The sequence below is a fragment of the Eptatretus burgeri genome, chromosome 3, assembly GCF_056783735.1.
Source record: "Eptatretus burgeri isolate ZD-2024b chromosome 3, Ebu_testis_v1, whole genome shotgun sequence".
NCBI classification, from domain to species: Eukaryota; Metazoa; Chordata; class Myxini; order Myxiniformes; family Myxinidae; genus Eptatretus; species Eptatretus burgeri.
This window is the reverse complement of record NC_140963.1, coordinates 107114357-107133052: the sequence shown is the minus strand read 5'-3', so window position 1 is coordinate 107133052 and position 18696 is coordinate 107114357. Positions and strand designations below refer to the sequence as shown.

Here is an 18696-nt window from a genome sequence, read left to right as displayed (position 1 = left end):
GAGGAGATAGGAGCAGGGAGGGCAGAGAGGGAGAGAGGGAGGGGAAGGGAATGGGAGAGGAAGGGGAAGGGCGGCGGAAGGCAATGGGGGAGGGATGAAAGGGCAATGGGAAGGGCAATGGAAGGGAATGGAGGAGGGAAGGGAGGAGGTGGGTGGGAAGGGAAGGAAGAAAGGAAGGGAGAGGATGGAAAGGGATAAATTTCACCATATTTGCATACATTATAAATAGATTTCCCCAACCTATTATAAATCTATCTATCTATAATTCCAGCAATCTCTGTGTGTGTGTCTGTGACCGCTGTTTCTCGACAACCACTGGTCCGATCTAATTGAAACTTGCCACGTATATTTCTGGGGACCTGAGGATGTGCCTTTTCAAGTTTTGATATTAATCGGACAAGTGCATCCCAAGTTATGGCCATTTATTTACCAACCAATGAAAGGTCACGTTATTGCGTGGGCGTGGCCGATGGGGGAAGAGAAGCTCAGCCGCGTTCCCCATTGCGGGTTACAACGTACGGGCTTCCGGAGAGTGATGACTTCATGTATTCCAATAATTTCTCGATTTCTTATGCGCATTTATAGATAAACACAATGCCACAAGTTATGATCGTTTTCATATTAGACGGTGCATAAATTACGGTAGCATCAGAGTGAGCTGGTATGCTCTGAACCAGGAAGTAAATTTTTTTCTCTCTTCTCTTTTTTGTTTTTCCTTGCGACGACATTGCTTAAAGGTAAAATACGTTGGCGCGAATTGAATAATTGGCCTTTTTTTTTTTTGTATACCTTGGTCGAGGCTCGTATGAGAGCTAACACACAACTCACAGCAAGGAGGCATGAGACAAGAGGGGCGGGAGTGGAAGGGACAAAACAGTGGGGAACAGACACATTAGGTGAACTGTGGAAGGGAGAGGGATGGGGATGGGACGGGGAACATGGCGAAGAGAAGATAGACATTTCGGGGACTTTCAGGAAGGAAAGCAGGAGAAATGAAGGAAGTGGGCTTGGGTGGATTATCGGGGGTAGAAAAGATCGAGGATTTGGATGGGGGAAGATAAGAGGTGGTGGTGAACAGCTGTTTTGAAAGCCTGGAGGGAAGAATGGGAAAGAATAGAGTGAGGAAGTTTATTCCAAAGGCGGGAAAAAAGAGGAATGAAAGAGTGAAGATGAGCAGTGATTCGTGATTTTGGTAGTTTTACCAGAAGGGGGTTGTTGGCGGACCTTGAGCGCCCTGTGGAAATGTGGTGGGGACAAATCGCAGAGAGAGCAGGGGGGCAAGGCTGGAGAGGAGTCGGTAGAAGACAGAAAGACCACCGACCAACCTGCGGTGATTGAGTGAGAGGCCCAAAGACTCAGCTTCATTGCGGGAGATGCCGATGATCTTAAATGGCCTGGTTTCGACAGCGTGAAGCCGAGAAAGGTGGGAGGCAGGAGCACCAGCCCAGAGGGGAGAGCAGTACTCCATCAGGCTACGGACAAAAGCTTTGTAAGTGGTCAGGAGCTCAAGAGGGCTGAGGAAGGACTTAGCACGATGGAGGATTCCCAGTCGGCGACTGGCTTTTGAGGCGAGGTTGGAAATGTGACTTTCCCAGGAAAGGTCATGGCAGATAGTGAGACCTAGAAGCTTGAAAGAAAAGACTTCTTCCAGAGGATTGTTGAGAAAGTGGATGGGGGGGTTTTGTAAACGGTCCTTTCGAAGAGACATAGTGAGAGTGTGAGATTTGTCTGGATTGAAAGACATGTTCCACGTGTTGGACCAGTTTGTGATTTTATCCAGATCTGCAGTGAGCGAAGAAGCTGCTGCTTGCCTATTAAAACCTAGATTGCGAATCATTGTAACTGTGATATGCGAACTTCTGCGCCACGCACGTACGGGCACGCGAGAGCGAAGAAACGGCCTGTGTGGTTGTTCTTTCTTGCTCGCGGTTGGAATATATTTTTTTTTTACGGGCACGTACTAGTACTAATAAATGTTAGTGTGTGCATGCGTGTCAGTGTGTGTCTTCTCCACAACTCCAAAACCATGAAACCCAGCAGCCTGAAACTTTGCATGCATACTAAGGGAACTCCCAGGGAGTGTAGGACTGAAAATTGGGTGTTTGTGTTAATTAAAACACCCCTTTGGAAGATAATTAACGGACTTATTAAATTATATTCTTTATGAGGGGCATCCTCGGTGGCTCGGCCAGCTCACTCTCAATGAGGCCTTAAGGCACATCCTGGGTTACCTCGCTGGGGTCTGAAGCCACCATGTTTTTTGGCCTGCTCAACCATGCCTTGACTTGGAACTGGCCACAATGATTTCTTTACGATAAAGTTTTTTTTTCACTTTCTTCACTCATATCATCGAATGCCTGTTCATCATAGTTATGAATCGCTGGCAACATTGCAATGCTTATGAACACCTGGAGACGCCAGTGTTCATGGCTTTATTTCATTTCTGCACATATCATAACCTCAAGAATCTCTTAAATTAAGCTGAATTCCAAAATTTACGCTCCAGAATTGAACTTAGAAGCAGTTTCAACTGTTAAAAAACCAAGTGCTCATTTGTCCAATTGAGACATATTTGATGTTTTGGCCATCTCTGGGAGGCATGTGTGTAATATGACAGTTTAGTGATTACTAATCGTTTGCTAAGCCAGCCGTTCCTTATCAACCATTTTGTTGGAGTGCTTAAGCCACTTGGCGAGTGCTCTACAATATTCGCACCGTCACTTAATGTCAATCGACTTGAATAATATTCAGAGGCCACTCGCCTGCGATGACCTGCGTTGTTCTGCACTCACTTCGACATTGATAAACACAAATAAAAAGAATGAAACATTTTGTTTATATCACAGCAGAATAGCCGAGAGGTACACATGCTTGCTCTAAGCTGTCTCACCTGGGTTTGAATCCTGGCCCAGATATAAACTGTCATCCCGCAGTTTCACAGGCAGGGTGAATTATCAATTTGTGTGCCGTTAAACTGGATGTCACATCTGCTGGAATCCCTCCCTACCCTCCCCTCTTCCCATCTCTCTCCCCTTCCCATCTCTCTCCACTCACTTTCTCACCTCTCTCTCTCTCTCTCTCAGTCTTTTCCCCATCCCACTCCTCTCCCTCTCTCTCCCACCTCTCCCTCTCTCCCACCCTTCTCTCTCTCTCTCTCTCTCTCTCTCTCTCTCTCTCTCTCTCTCTCTCTCTCTCTCTCTCTCTCTCTCTCTCTCTCTCTCTCTCTCTCTCTCTCTCTCCGTCTCTCTCCCCATCCCACTCCTCTCCCTCTCTCTCTCCCCCTCTCCCTTTCTCTCCCACTCCTCTCACTCTCTCCCACCCTCTCTCTCTCTCTCTCTCTCTCTCTCTCTCTCTCTCTCTCTCTCTCTCTCTCTCTCTCTCTCTCTCTCTCTCTCTCTCTCTCTCTCTCTCTCTCTCTCTCTCTCTCTCTCCGTCTCTTCCCCTTCCCACTCCCCTCCCTCTCTCTCCCACCCCTCTCCCTCCCTCCCACCCCTCTCTCTCTCCCACCCCTATCCCTCTCCCTCCCACCTCTATCCCTCTCTCTCTCCCTCTCCCCTCTCCCACCCTTTCTCATCCCTCTCTTTCCCATCCCTCTCCCTCTCTCTCTCATCCAAATCCCTTCCACCTCGATTACTCTCCCTCCCACCCCATCCCTCTCTCTCCCTCTCTCCCACCCTCTCCCTCTCTCCCACTGCTCCTCCACCCCTCTCCCTCTCTTAAGGGGACTGCTAATGACTGATGGTTTATTTTTGAATTTGCCAAGTAGATAACATGGGTTTTTCCATGGTCCCACCCAATTTTATATGGAATCTGGCAGTTCAAAAGAAAATGTTGCTCCTTGGGCGCATTTTATCGCCCTTCCCTTCCCCTCTCCATATGCTGCCTTCCCTTCCCCACCCCTCACACTGCCTTCCCCTCCCCTGATGCTTCCTTCCCTTCCCCTCCCCTCACATTACCTTCCCCTCCCCTCACGCTGCCTTCCCTTCCCCTTTTTCTGCTTTCCATTCTCCTCCCCTTGTGCTGCCTTCCCTTCCCCACCCATCACGCCACTTTCCCTTCCCCTCACGCTGCCTTCCCCTGACCTATTTCTGCTTTCCCTTCCCCTCCCCTGATGCTGCCTTCCTGTCCCCTCCCTTCACACTGCCTTCCCCTCCCCTCATGCTTCCTTGCCTTCCCCTCCCATCACATTGCCTTCCCCTCCCCTTGTGCTGCCTTCCCTTCCCCTCCCCTCACACTGCCTTCCCCTCCCCTCATACTGCCTTCCCCTCATGCTATCTAGAGTGTACGAGGTGCAGCGGGACGCAAGAAGCACTTCCCCTCATACTGCCTTCCCTCCACCTCCCCTCACGCTGCCTTCCCTCCACCTCCCCTCACGCTTACCCCTCCCCTCTCCACCTCCCATGGACACATCTGAGCGATCTCCACATGTTGTATTAACATGCTGTTTTAATGTACCCCATTTTGTTCGATCCTGGATTACTCCAATATACGGCGGTGTACGTGTCGGTGTAAGACATGGCGGTGTACGTGTCAGTGTAAGACATGGCGGTGTAATATACGGCGGTGTATGTGTCGGTGTAAGACATGGCGGTGTAATATACGGCAGTGTACGTGTCGGTGTTTAACATGGCGGTGTACGTGTCAGTGTAAGACATGGCGGTGTATGTGTCGGTGTAAGACATGGCGGTGTAATCTAAGGCGGTGTACGTGTTGGTGTAAGACATGGCGGTGTAATGTAAGGCGGTGTAAGACATGGCGGTGTAATGTAAGGCGGTGTATGTGTCGGTGTAAGACATGGCGGTGTACGTGTCGGTGTAAGACATGGCGGTGTAATATACGGCGGTGTACGTGTCGGTGTAAGACATGGCGGTGTAATGTAAGGTGGTGTATGTGTCGGTGTAAGACATGGCGGTGTAATATACGGCGGTGTACGTGTCGGTGTAAGACATGGCGGTGTAATATACGGCGGTGTACCTGTCGGTGTAAGACATGGCGGTGTACGTGTCGGTGTAAGACATGGCGGTGTAATGTAAGGCGGTGTAATATACGGCGGTGTACGTGTCGGTGTAAGACATGGCGGTGTACGTGTCAGTGTAAGACATGGCGGTGTAATGTAAGGCGGTGTACGTGTCGGTGTACGACATGGCGGTGTAATATACGGCGGTGTACGTGTCGGTGCAAGACATGGCGGTGTACGTTTCGGTGTAAGACATGGCGGTGTAATGTAAGGCGGTGTATATGTCGGTGTAAGACATGGCGGTGTAATGTAAAGCGGTGTAAACGTCGGTTTATTACTCAGCGGTGTAATACATGCCGGTGGAATCCACGACGGTGTTTTATAAATGTGATAATCATTGCTTTTTTGTTGTTTTTTTTAGAAGTACATGTAGCATCTTCCTGTCATTTTCATGAGTGCAACAGAAGTCAAAGTAAAGGGAGTAAACCTCCAGGCCGCTGAGGTATAATGGCGAATTGTTGGTTCCATCATGAAGAGATCCTTCCCGATGTGTTCCTCATCCGTGAAAGGTTCTTTCAGTCTGGTAATCGTGCGAATCTCTGGCTGCTTCGAGGTAGCCGCACGGATTTGTTGGTGGACACGGGACTCGGCCTGTGGTCTTTACCGGAGTATCTCAATGCAGTTGGTCTAAGCTCGACCAGGTGCGGCATGGACCATTTGTGAGACTGACCGTGGACCCGTGTGTGTGACGAAAGGTGAACCGTTTCGGGAGACTGGGCGGGAGAGGGAGGGTTGGGGGGATGTTTGTGGCACTGATCATGGATCATGGTAGATTGGAGTCACCAAGGCTGTACAGTCTCTGGAAACGACCATTTGGTGTTTTTTTTAAGTTGTGCCTGAACCTTCCCTGCTCGGCAGGTCACCACTATTGGTCATGTCACCACTATTGGTCATGCCTTCAGTTATGAACAGGGAACTTCCCAACTATTATAACCCGTTTTTTTTTTGCGAACTTGGATTCCATGAATATCTTAATAAATTTTAATCTACTCTTCAAAAATATATTAACATTAATTTATGACCTCGGCAGTCGATGTTTTATATACTGTACTCGTGAAATTAAACAAATATTCTCCATTTTCAAGTGTTATTGTTGAAACGATCAAAACCCAAACTGCCCAGGTTCGAAAGTTTCATTTATAGGGGTGGAGTGGTTTCACTCTCCCTCATGTCGTCCTCCCCCCTTGTGCTCCTCCCCCCCTTGTGCTCCTCCCCCCCTTGTGCTCCTCCCCCCCTTGTGTTCCTCCCCCTTGTGCTCCTCCCCCTTGTGCTCCTCCCCCTTGTGCTCCTCCCCCCTTGTGCTCCTCCCCCTTGTGCTCCTCCCCCCTTGTGCTCCTCCCCCCTTGTGCTCCTCCCCCTTGTGCTCCTCCTCCCCCCTTGTGCTCCTCCTCCCCCTTGTGCTCCTCCCCCCTTGTGCTCCTCCTCCCCCTTGTGCTCCTCCTCCCCCCTTGTGCTCCTCCTCCCCCTTGTGCTCCTCCCCCCTTGTGCTCCTCCCCCCTTGTGCTCCTCCCCCCTTGTGCTCCTCCCCCTTGTGCTCCTCCCCCCCTTGTGCTCCTCCCCCCCTCACTCTTCTCCTCTTCCCCAACCCTTCCCCTTTTCTCCCCTCACCAAGGGTAATGCATACAATGTAAACACATTTCCCACACCGATTCTGTTCATCATGTCAATGTGGCAAAATTCTGCTGGGTGGTATCTGGACCATGCTTTGGAACGAACATAAGTTGCACCTTTTCATCTTGCAAATAAATGATGTAATGTACTGTATAAAGATTATAATAGATCATGTTTTTATTTCCACTTGTGTGTGCCATTACTTTCATGCGTGGCGGTTATAATATATCTTGTTTGCTTATTTACAAATTTTAACATTACATTAAGTAACGTTTGATGAGGTCGGCACATAATCGACTCAACCGACATTCCATCCATACATTTTTATTGTTGTGGTTAAAGGCTTGCACTTTATTTTGCTCATTTACACTAATCTACCAAAATTAATGGGACACGATTTTATTGACCGTGCATTACGTGTGATACTTGATCAAAACCCATAAATTCTGCAACCAATTTTCGACAGCTTGAAGGGGGTATTCTATGCCATTCCTTGCATAGTGCATCCCCTAGTGGCCTAGTTCTTCAGAATTTGGGGTTGCCATTGAAAGGCATCTCCTCGACCATGACATCCTGTTTGAGAAATGTGCACCTGGACTTGATGCTTCATTAACCTCCGCCATCTTCGAAGATGGATGGAGGTTACTGTTTTCACCCCTTTCTGTTTGTTTGTTTGTTTGTGATATGAAGTTTTACGGAAAAACTCCTCGACGGATTTCTACGAAACTTGGTGGGGGGGTTAGGTATGGTCCAAGAATCATGCCATTAAATTTTGGACTTTGTCCCCCCGCACCCCCCCCCCAAAAAAAAATTGTGAGAAAAATTTTTTTTTTTTGCATTTCTACATGTTTTAAGGGATTTCCAACCCCCCCCCCCAAAATTATTTTTTACCCACCCCCCCCAAAAATAGAGAATTTTTTTTTACATTTCTACATGTTTTAAGTGATTTCCAACCCCCTCCAAAAAAATTTACACCCCCCCCAAAAAAAAGAGAATTTTTTTTTTTTGCATTTCTACATGTTTTAAGTGATTTCGAACCCCCCCAAAAAATTGTTACCCCCCAAAAAAAATTGTTTGAGAATTTTTTTTTTTTTTTTGGATTTCTATATATTTTAAGTGATTTCCAACCCCCCCAAAAATTGTTTGAGAAAAAAAAATATTTTTTTTGCATTTTTACATGTTTTAAGTGATTTCCAACCCCCCCCCCCCCAAAAAAAAAATGTTGGAGAAAAGAACTATAACTGTCAGCACTGTTGACATCATATTTAATGAATAAGATATCAGGTTCACTTGAGTGATCCAGCAGTATTGGCGGCGGAGGTTTTGCACTCTCCCGAGTGCTCCCCCTCGAGTTTATTTATGTTTTTGCACATAGAGTCTCGGCTCATGGAAGAGCTTGGTGCGCTGAACAGATCAGGATGGAAGAGGACAAACAGCAGAGTTGAAAGACAAGATGGAGGGAGACTTGGGGAGCAATGGGGGGCAGGAGAGGATGCATGGGGTGGACAAGATGGATACAGAAGAAAACAACTGGAAATTTGGGAGGAGGGCTTGGGGTGGGGATGGGGTTAATGAGGGGTGAAAAGATCATGGTTTTGATTGGGGATGATCTGAGAAAACTTTTTCACATTTTGTACAAAAAGCCCATTAAACCCTTTTGCACATTTTGAGGTCATCTCATTGACCATGACATCGATGAGATACATGTTTGTTGCAGTCTGCCAAACAATGCCATACATTGGCCATGCTAATAAAAAGGATTGCAGGCAACTCCTCTTCCCTGGTATTGAATGAACTCCATGATGCTTGTTTAACATTCAAATAACTCCCTGAATTATTGTCACATCATGGAGGACTGATGTCATGCAGTCCCATCGGTTTTCTCTCACTGTATCTTGCACAGTTCTTTTATTTTTGATATATATATATAAATATATATATATATATATATATATATATATATATATATATTTTTTTTTTTTTTTTCAGTTGTGAAGATTGTGCAGAAGTAGCATGCTTGCCTTTGAGATGTCGAGTCTGGGTTTGAATCCTGAACCAACTATAAACTGTCATTGTGGTGGTGGTGCTGCTGCTGCTTGCAAACTTGGGTGTCTTGTCTACTATAGCCATAGACTCCGACAGAGAAGGATTGGAACCTCCCATGCTTGGGATTTGTAACTTGAGTCTGAAGGATTAACTTGAGTCCGGGGCTAAAATGACTTCCAGAAGGACTCGAGACACGATCTCGGGATCCATATAGGGGTTTTTGAGGACGGCGAGTTCAATAGTGTCATTTTCAACACCACCTGAGGTCATCTTCAAGGTCAAAAGGTCATATTTCAAGGTCAAATTACTGAATTTTGGTATTTTATGCCCGTTTTTGTGTCTAACTCATAAACGGTGAGAGATTGCTGATTATAATAAGATGCAAGTGTGTAGAGCTGTCAAACTTTGATATTTATTGTCATATATCGTATTACATAAACATTATATGCATGCCACAACACTATGCCTATTACAACTGTGTCTATGTCTATCACTAGTTGGACAGCTTTTCTTGCCTCCTGAGGCATCCCAAAGCTTTTTCTTTGTCACTTACATTGAGGACATGAGCTTTCAATAGAATGTTAGCTAAAGTAGTATATGCAGCATTACTACGAGCTAAAGGCGCATCTACAGAGGATAACAGCTCAGTAAAATGAAATCGGCAACGCATTTTAGTCTTGTCATACAAATTATAGGCATTATGTACAAAAAAGACGGTTGACATAGTCAGCACACTCAATCCACCTCTATTCAAATTATCTAGAAACTCAGATGACACCTCGTTACCATCTTCATCATCAATGATCTCCTCCATACTAGTGCTATCGCCATATTTATAAACAAGGTGTCCGGCCAAATAAACTACTTTATGCTTAAGGGCATCGTCAGACCGCAAGAGATCCTGAGTGTCTTGAGGAGTAATCTCGTCAATGAGTTCACTTCGCTCATCTGGATTTATGGAAGTTGTACAGTTCTTGTCGCAATCAATCACACGAGAACTAGATTCGGGCATAACGTCATGCTTAATGAGTGTTTGAAAATTTACAATTTTTGCTGCAGCCATAATGTCAACTACGTCAATGTAGAAGTTTCCACCGCTTCTTTGCCTGGCTTGGCCGAAAAACTTTTCCAAGGCTTCATCTGCAAATATAGCAGGAAGAACGTAGTCAAAGTCTTTCTCTGCCAGAAGCAATTTGGCAGCATCCACATTATTACGTGTGGACATAGTGAAGGCTTCAGTAGTTTGCTGAGTTTGCTTCAGCTTATGACCACCACCTCCTTGCCATGCGCAGGTAGATATAATTTGGCAGGCCTGCTCCAGCCTAGTGAAACTTGTACAGTCTGCTGTCCAAGGCTGTCTGGATTCGTCGCGCAGATGGATAGCTGAGAAAGTCTTTCACGTTCATCATCTTGAACCACTCACTCATTATCTGGGTGAGGATGATTGTGCCTTCGCTGATGCCCAGTGAATCCTTGAAGGTCTTTAAAGCAGCTACAGTCTTGTCATTGAACACTTGGCATACCAATGGTACGCTCTGGCGTTGAAGGGGCTTGGGGGAAAACAGTGGTGTGTGTCAGCTTGGTTAAGCGAATAGGAGAAGCCCGGTCAATCTCATAAACCTTCTGAATATCACTCCAGTAAGCTTTCTACTCATTACCATCTACAACAAATGAGTGTCTTGCCATCAACAGTAATCCAGTTGTTGCGAACATTTTTGAAGATGTGCACGTAGTCGTACACTGAGAACATAGATTGCTCTTGAATTGACAGCACTTGGCAACTTCCTGGTCCTCCAAGTTTTGAATAAACACTGCGGTTGGTATTGCAATTGTCACATATCAGAGAAATCACAGTACCGCCAGCACAAACTACAGCTGATGCAGCTTCGATAAGGAGTTCCTTCAGCTGATCGGCAGTTAGTTTTTTGCAGGGCAAAATGCGTAGAATATAGCGTGGACCACCGAAATGGCAGGCAACTTCAACAACCATAGCATGTGAAGCAAGCATTTCATGTTCACCACCCGCTGCTGCATTTTGAGCATATCCTACAACATGCCCTCCAGAAAATCGCAATGGCTCGACCAGCTTTACCTCGTCAAACATTAAATTGACCAAACGCTGCTGTGGTTTAAGCTGGTCGAACAAGGTTTTGAGGTTGGAGTCCTGCTGACTACTAGCAAGCATCTGTTTTACCTTTTTTGTTGATGGTAGAATGATTAAGCCGGATCGACGAATCATTTTGTATGCACTGGGTGATATGTTGTGAAGCTGCATTGCGAAAATCATAGTATGATGATCAAGAGGTTTGAACATAAGATGCAGCTGCGACAGAAGGAACGTGAAATGAGGAAGCTCGTGTGCCTCAGTCATCCAACAGAGCTGGCTTATTACAAGCTGAAGAATTTCCTTGCTTGTGCATTCATAGATGTTTACCTGGTCAGTTATGGATCTAATCTGGGACCATTTTGAGAGCAGGCTGTTCTTCTGCAAAGGAAAAAGTCGTTTGGGCACCTCAATGCCATCTTTCTCAACTCTATTCAAGAATAGAAATCCAAAAGGTGAGTGAACTTGTTGGAAATGAAAGAACTGCTTGACAGTTTGTCCAGTAGCATCAGTTCTTGATAGGTAAAGGTTTTCCTGGTCTTTTATGACGTTAATGCCAGGAAAATAGGAGCTGATTTTAGCACAGAAGTGGTCTAAATCTTGGATATTGTCTGCAGCCTCATCAGCTGCCTGCATCTTCTTAGCTCTTGATTTTGACGTAGAAGATGATGTTGGGCATGGGGCTGAGGTCACCTGCTTCAAAGCTGATTTCGGTACTCCAGGAAATATTGATGGTTGTTCTTTGGGTCGTTTGCCACCCCTAACTGACACCCAATCGCAATTGAAATGTCTTTTATATATATCCTTTAAGCACCTCAAGCTTTCTTTCTCATTTGGCATTGCCAATATCCATCTCTCCCTCTCCTCAGAATCTTTTGGGAAGGATATGACCTTTACATAAGGCATCCCATTATAGTTTCCTCTACAACCAAAGCAGCTGCAATGACGTGGCATATTGTCACCAAAGCAGGAAACAACACAAAGATCCTGTGAGATCACCAGCTGGACAGTTTCTGAAAGAGAAAGAAACAAAACATACATTAGTTGACGATGATAGAAATCAGCAAGTAGGTACAGTAGGTGCACAATGTCATGTTTTGTCAGAGACTTTACAAAAGTTTTCCTCTATGAGTTAGACACAAAAACGGGCAAAAAATACCAAAATTCAGTAATTTGACCTTGAAATATGACCTTTTGACCTTGAAGATGACCTCAGGTGGTGTTGAAAATGACACTATTGAACTCGCCGTCCTCAAAAACCCCTATATGGATCCCGAGATCGTGTCTCTAGCCCTTCGAGAAGTCATTTTAGCCCCAGACTCAAGTTAATCCTTCAGACTCAAGTTACAAACCCCGAGATCGTGACGTGCCGGTCCTTCTCTATAGGAGTCTATGACTATAGCATTAGCGGATGGACTAAAAAGATCCCATGGTGCCTGTCAAAAATGGTAGGCCATTGTGTGCTGGTACCTTGGACAGGAGCACCACATCCTTGGCACAACTATACCTCATGAATGATGCAACCAATATAATGGAATTCTTAATTTGATTCCAATCCAACATGCGTTTTCGAGAATAAGAGGAAGAAAAAGAGGTATTTTTTGATGGTCTTCCAGATTGATATTTAGGGTTAGAGTTGCCTGAAGTCTTCCACTTCGTGATGGTATTCCACATTGTTCATTTGGGAATCGTTTAGTTGGTGGAAATTATCTGGATGGATGGGCTATTCACAGACAGCTGACTATCATTCCTCTTGGAACTTGGTTTACTTCTTCACATCTTGGTTGGAAAGTTTCAGATTGTGAGAAACTAGAACTCAGCAATAAGGTAGCTCCCTGAATATTTATAACTTTGTTTATTGATCATATTGTGACGACACATACCAACTCATAAGGATGCGCTGGTGTAGTTCTATCTGAATTATTTTGTCTAGCTCAAACTATATACAACATTCACTCCACAAACCACACCACAAACAGCACATGTCCATCCGGCAATGCTTCAATGGAATGTACCAAACACGGTGCCCTCTGCAGCAAAACAAAATTGGGTGCAGCTCCGCGGTAAGGTAAACATCAGACTCATTTCCCTGTCTTTGCCATGCCGCCGAGGCACCAGCGGCCTGTCCCCTGCCCCCCATTCCCCCAGATCCCTTCCTGCGCCCCTGCAGCCAATCACGATGACTGGATCACAGAGCGCCAGACAGTCAAAGTGGCTGGATTGCGGAAGGCGGATGTGCATGACGTTCGGACGTGCATGGCATAAAATGCCTAGTAGTCGAAACAAGAGGCAGTGAGAATTTGAGAGTTCAAAGAGTAGTGCTTGAATAGTTTAGAGAAGTTGGTTGAGTCCTTCTGAGAGAGCTCAAGGTGAATCGTGCCAAGTGCAGTACCAGGAGAACAGTGGAACGAGTGCTGAGAATGCCACGGAATGAGTGCTGAGGACACCGTGTAAGGGGCGCTGAGCACCAAGCTGACCACCTCCTCACTGATATTGTTCTGGAATATCATCTGGAAGCTGGAAGCCTTTTGCACATAGACAGCCAGAGTCCCCGTAGTTCAGTTATTTCGATAAGTATGTGTTTATAGTTAGAATCCCTCCTGTCTAATGGGAATTTTGTGTGTGCCATGAGTTATTTTTAGTTAGGTTTTTATACAACAACAACAACGACAATGACAGCAACGACACCACCCTCACTCAACCCGGTCACCATTGCCCATGTGTTTTTGGCTGAAGGCGTGGGCGGAGCCTCCATCGCCTCAGATCCGACTCCGCCCCAGAAAGGTAGGAGTTGCCCCGCCTACCGTGGGCCTGTCCAATGAGGAATGCCCAGCGAATCGCGCGATGGAACCATGCAATCAGGAGGCGAGTGGCGAGGAAAGAAACCGCTCCCACCTCAAGAGAGAAGAGGAGTGTTCGTGGCAATTGCGGCTCGGTCTGTGGTCGTTGTTTAGCGGTCTGCAGTCTTGGTGGCGATTGTGGCGTGGTCTGTCGTCATGGTTGAGCGGTCTGCAGTCTTGGTGCTGACAACGCCAAGGTCGTGGGTTCAAGTCCCACCATTGTGGTTCGGGTTGGTGTGACCGCACGAGGTGGGACAGGTACCCTGGCCCGCCTCTACCGACTAAAGACCCACGGGGTCTAGTTTCTTTTGGGTGTGTGTCTGTCCGTGGGCCCCGTTTGTAAGTGGAATCGTTAAGTGTCTTGTTCATTGTACATTACATTTCTTTATTCGTGATAACGCTGCTCTGTCTCCCTTCCCGATTATTATTTGTAATAAACCCATGTTAAATGTACCATCTCGTTTTCTGTGCTTTCTCCCATTGACCTAGCAAGGTGCGTATTGAGAAATAGTAAGGCCGTTCGTGCCGTAAATTGTTCATTTGGTCCGGCGTGGCTTTGGTAACTTCCGCTCGGTTACGCCGGATCCGAGTCGGTGATAGCGACTCGATTCGGACAAAGTCGGCCGAGGTTGTGGTTTCCCCGGTAGTTGGACGGCGTGAGTACTTAGGTAAATTGGAATTAGACAAGTGAACCCTACCGCACGCCGTCAAAATATTGGCGACCACGGTCCTCTAAGTGACCCGTGACCTTTCGGAGTTGTCCGAGAGTCACGACCTAAATTCTGGGTGTTCGGTGGGAGACGACTCCACTGCTCCACCTAGTGGTCGTTTATCGCCACCGAAACTCGGCCCACAACAATATTACCTCCTTTGCTGTCTTTATTAAATCCATCCACAAACTGGAGCATCAAGAGGATCATCATTAATTCTCTTCAGAGCTAAATTATTTCCTTAGACGCCGTACACACGCACCTTATATTCTGGCCCTGACAACCGCATACACCTCATTGACTTATCCTGGTTTTGCGGAGTATCAACAGAGTCCACAACATTCCTTTTCATAACTCGCACTATACTCACCTGCATATACCGCACGTCTCACCTGCACCTCTCACTCGACCACACTACATAACCTGTTCATTACCAGGTGAGCCGGCCGGCTCATATGGGGTCGACACCACACCCCACGTGCTTCACTCCTCTGTCTATCAATCTTATCTCATTTTCCCAGAATGACTGGGGTGCCTGTGGTTATAACCTGTGACTAAGTTGACTGATTATGGGGGCTTATGTGCTCGGTGTAAGAGCTTTCTTTTGTGACACTATTTGCCTTGAATTTACATTTCTTTTTGCTAATCTTTATTAACTGCCCGATTGTCTCTCTTGGTGAAACAGTGTGTAATTTGTGGTTGAGTAGTTCTGAGAGAGTTGAGTTCTGTGCTCTATTTGGAGCACAGGCATCATCCCAACTAACCGTAAGAGGGGGCCCTGTTGTCCCTGTCTGGAAAGGGAAGGGTGATCGCCAGGATGGCAACAACTACCGAGTGGTGACGCTGCATTCAGTGTCAGGCAAGGTCTTTGCTCGGATAATTCTTGATGGGGTTCACCCTAATCTGCTTGAGCTCCAGCGTTCAGAGCTGTCGGGCTTTGCACCAAAGAAATCAACGATTGACCGTATTGACCTTGCTCTTTCCGACCTCATCAAATGCAGACGAGAATTTCAGTAGGGTTGCTCGCAGCCTATGTTGATCTCTGCAAAGCGTTCAAATCAGGATGCCCCCTGGAGGATTCTCGGTCTTCACGGGGTGCCACCAAAACTGTTCAACCTCATTTCTGAACTATACTCTGGTACTGAGAGTGTTGTGAGGTGTGGTGGTTCCATCTCTGACTTATTTCCAGTTGTTATTGGAGTTCATCAGGGGTCTGTACTGGCCCCCACACTTCTCAGCGCTTGTATTGACTCTATTCTGGCGAAGATGTCGGAGATATCAAGTTGCATTGCTTCATTTGGGAATGTCAAGATCTTGGACCTTGATTTCGCAGATGATGCAGTCATCTTTGCGGAGATGCTGGATATCCTTTTGGGGGCCCTCAAAGCACTGAATGAGGAGTCAGAGCTGTGGGGATTACAGGTTTATTGGGTCAAAACTAACATCCAGGCTTTCCATGACTGATAACATCTTGCATGCTGATATCTTGTCTGAACTTGTTTGTGGTGAGGAAGTTGACGTCACGGAGAGATTCACTTACTTTGGCAGTGATATTCATGTCTCCGCATCTTGTGAGCCAGAGGTCGATAGACGTTGGAGTCATCGAGTCACTGGATTATGGGGTGTGGCGCTGTGTGGTGGAGTCTTTAATGTCCAGCAACTCATGCCAGCAGACGGGACGCCCAGTTAAACGTCCATCTGAGGGAACAACACCGAAGCACGCATTGCTGAATCTCCCTCCCTGTGGAACACCAGAATGAGAGATGATAGCTGTGTTAGGATTCCTTGTAGAGTAGTTTAAGTTCAATTATCACAGGTATAGAATGGGGATGACATATATATGGTGGTTGTGCTGGTGGTGCAATGCCAGCTGAAAGCCATGGAGGGAAGAGTGAAATTGAACTGCCTTCAAAAGGCAGTATGATTCAAGTACTCACTTTCGTGTTATTCTTCAAGTGTGAAAAACGTACTTGTCTCCCTCCTCTGCTACTGCAGCTCCAAACATTTAATCCCTCTCAATTGGCCACTTTTCAACTTTACCTTTGTGTGTTCATTCTTTAAAAAGGAAATTCTAAATGCACTTGTATTTTACTTGTGTACTGTTTTCACTGTTTGTGCAAGTGGTAAAATATATTTTTGTTTCACATAACAACTGTAAAAATAGTTGTTTCTTATAAAATTCCTACAGTAGAGCAACATTGAATCAGATCAACTGTTTTTGTTAAGCTTGGGTAATGTCAGCATCTTGAGTTGAGCTACTTTTTGTGGTTATTGCTCGGCCAGGAAATTCAGTATTTTTTTTTTAATGTGAGGAGGAGAATGCTCCAATAAATCTTTAATGGTTAAAATAAATTATTGGAATGTTCTATATTTTGTGATTGCAATAAACTTCTCATCTTGCTGTTTCAGGAAGCCTTTGCTTGCTGTTGCCACACACATACACTTCGACCATGCTGGCGGTATGCATCAGTTCCAGGCCACAGCCTTGCATCGAGCTGAAGTACCTGCCCTAGAAGCAGGCGACGACTATGAGGCAGTCACGTGGCTGTCGGATAGTGAAGTTGTGCAGCCGCCGCATCTTGGCTGGAGAGCCTCTGATTTCTGCCTCCAGGCCACAACTCCTTCTCGTAGTTTGGAAGATGGTGAGGACCAGCACAAGTCATAAATGCTGATTCTCTTGCTTAGTAATGAGCCAGCTTTGATCCCAAGGAAGGAAATTTAATTCACCTACCAGAGAATGTTGGTACCGTGCCAGCTTTTTACTTACTCATGGGGAAATTCTCTTCACAATCAACCAGTGACACAAAATTTATCAAACAACAAGCCAGTGTAGTTGGATTAAATGCAGGGTTTGGAATTCACCGATGTGCTGCAGATAAGTCCCCGGCCCATAAGGTTGTTGAGCTGAAGTACCTGAAGTACCTGGCCCATAAGGTTGTCAAGCCATTACGAACGCTGATTGATACTGCTAAACCTGGCAGGCTCCTTGCTCTTTTACAAACACGTTACCTTTGACAGTGGTTTGGCAATGCCAATTGGGTACGTACTCTCAGTGCGCACCTGTCTATTTATTACGTACAGCCGAGCATAGCTGTGAGTATGCACTGGTTAATTGCGGAGCCAAACAATGGGGCAGAACTTCCCGTCTATCTAGTCTTGCATGCTAAATCGAGCCAAGAAAGAGAATGAAACAAAATGGGCCAGATGGAAACAAACTGTTTCCCCAGATAAGCAAACGTATTGTTGCGGGCTGGGGGTCTGGGTGAGAAGACCACGACCCGGGGGGGGGGAGGGGAAGCTATCTCGGGTTCCCACCAGACCCCCCAGAATCGCAGGCAATTGCATACAACTCCGTGACGTGGCGGGTCGCTAACCGACCGTGAACGCAATAACTCAACCATGTGACTTAGGGTCCTCCATCTAATTTATCCTGTTGCCCAAAAAAAAATCACGTGATCTAATTCCCAGGGGTCGCCCTCGGTACGCTGCGTCTGAACAAAATCACTTTACCGGATCAGATGCAGCCGAGCGACACTGCCAAGGACGTACCGGCTAAAAGAACGGATCGTTGGGAATAAAGTCATGGCTAGGCTAGGACACGGACCATGCTGGATCAATGAAAGAAAAGACAAAAACGAGCTGGGAACGTTTCTACAAAAGGATTTATTACAGGCAGGCGAGGAAAGATATGTGGCACAGTGAATGTGGAGTTTATTGTTGTGTGTAAGTCGAGATCGCAAGAAATGTGAGCTGCGACAATAAAACAAGCAACCTACAAAAGCAGACACAGAACAGACCTATCCCGATATAATTCTTCTGCAATCTTAACTTAAGCAAGGACAGGTGCCATGGCACACACGCACACTGAGCAATCCAGGCCGTACACCACGCCTCTGCTTGGCAGCAGCCTCACCGGGTGGCAGGGCGAGAAGATGTCTGCCGTCCACGGAAGACACCCGTTGCCGTGGTGGTGAGTGAAGACCAACGGTACGATGGTATTGTAAACCCATGCGCAGACCCGAATGAAGAGATGCGCTATACATGCCCCATACAGTGCCCGTGGATCCGCCACCGTACATGTGGTTATTTATTACAAGTTGCGCCCGTGTCTACCATCGTGCTTGTGGTTATTTATCACAGGCGGTGTGTGTGCACGGTGCCAACCCCGATCCGTGCCATGAATTTAAGGAAAAGATTGGATTATTAGATGTAGATTCGGGTTGAAAAGAGTATAGATATAAGTAGTAGATGGAGATTTGGATTGAAAAGAGGATAGATATAATTATTAGATGTAGAAATAGGTTGAAAAGAATGTGCCGCGTGCGTCCTGTACGGCGGGGGGCGAGGTTGTTTGGTTCTACTGTCGGC

The 18696-nt window shown here is 46.3% G+C and overlaps 1 protein-coding gene across 5 annotated transcripts in view; it reads left to right on the top strand.

Annotated features, from left to right (window-relative positions):
• MBLAC2 (metallo-beta-lactamase domain containing 2) overlaps nucleotides 1–18696 on the top strand; it is a 99440-nt gene that overhangs the window by 60936 nt on the left and 19808 nt on the right. The window contains exons 1-2 of one of the 5 annotated variants that reach the window (XM_085874869.1): nucleotides 5319–5658; nucleotides 16738–16970. In XM_085874869.1, coding sequence (XP_085730995.1) covers nucleotides 5465–5658; nucleotides 16738–16970 — 427 coding nt within the window. In that variant the 5' untranslated portion in view covers nucleotides 5319–5464. Of the gene's footprint in view, nucleotides 1–5318; nucleotides 5659–16737; nucleotides 16971–18696 lie in introns of those variants that run through there. The other 4 variants (XM_085874872.1, XM_085874868.1, XM_085874871.1 and 1 more) reach the window with 4 other exon arrangements.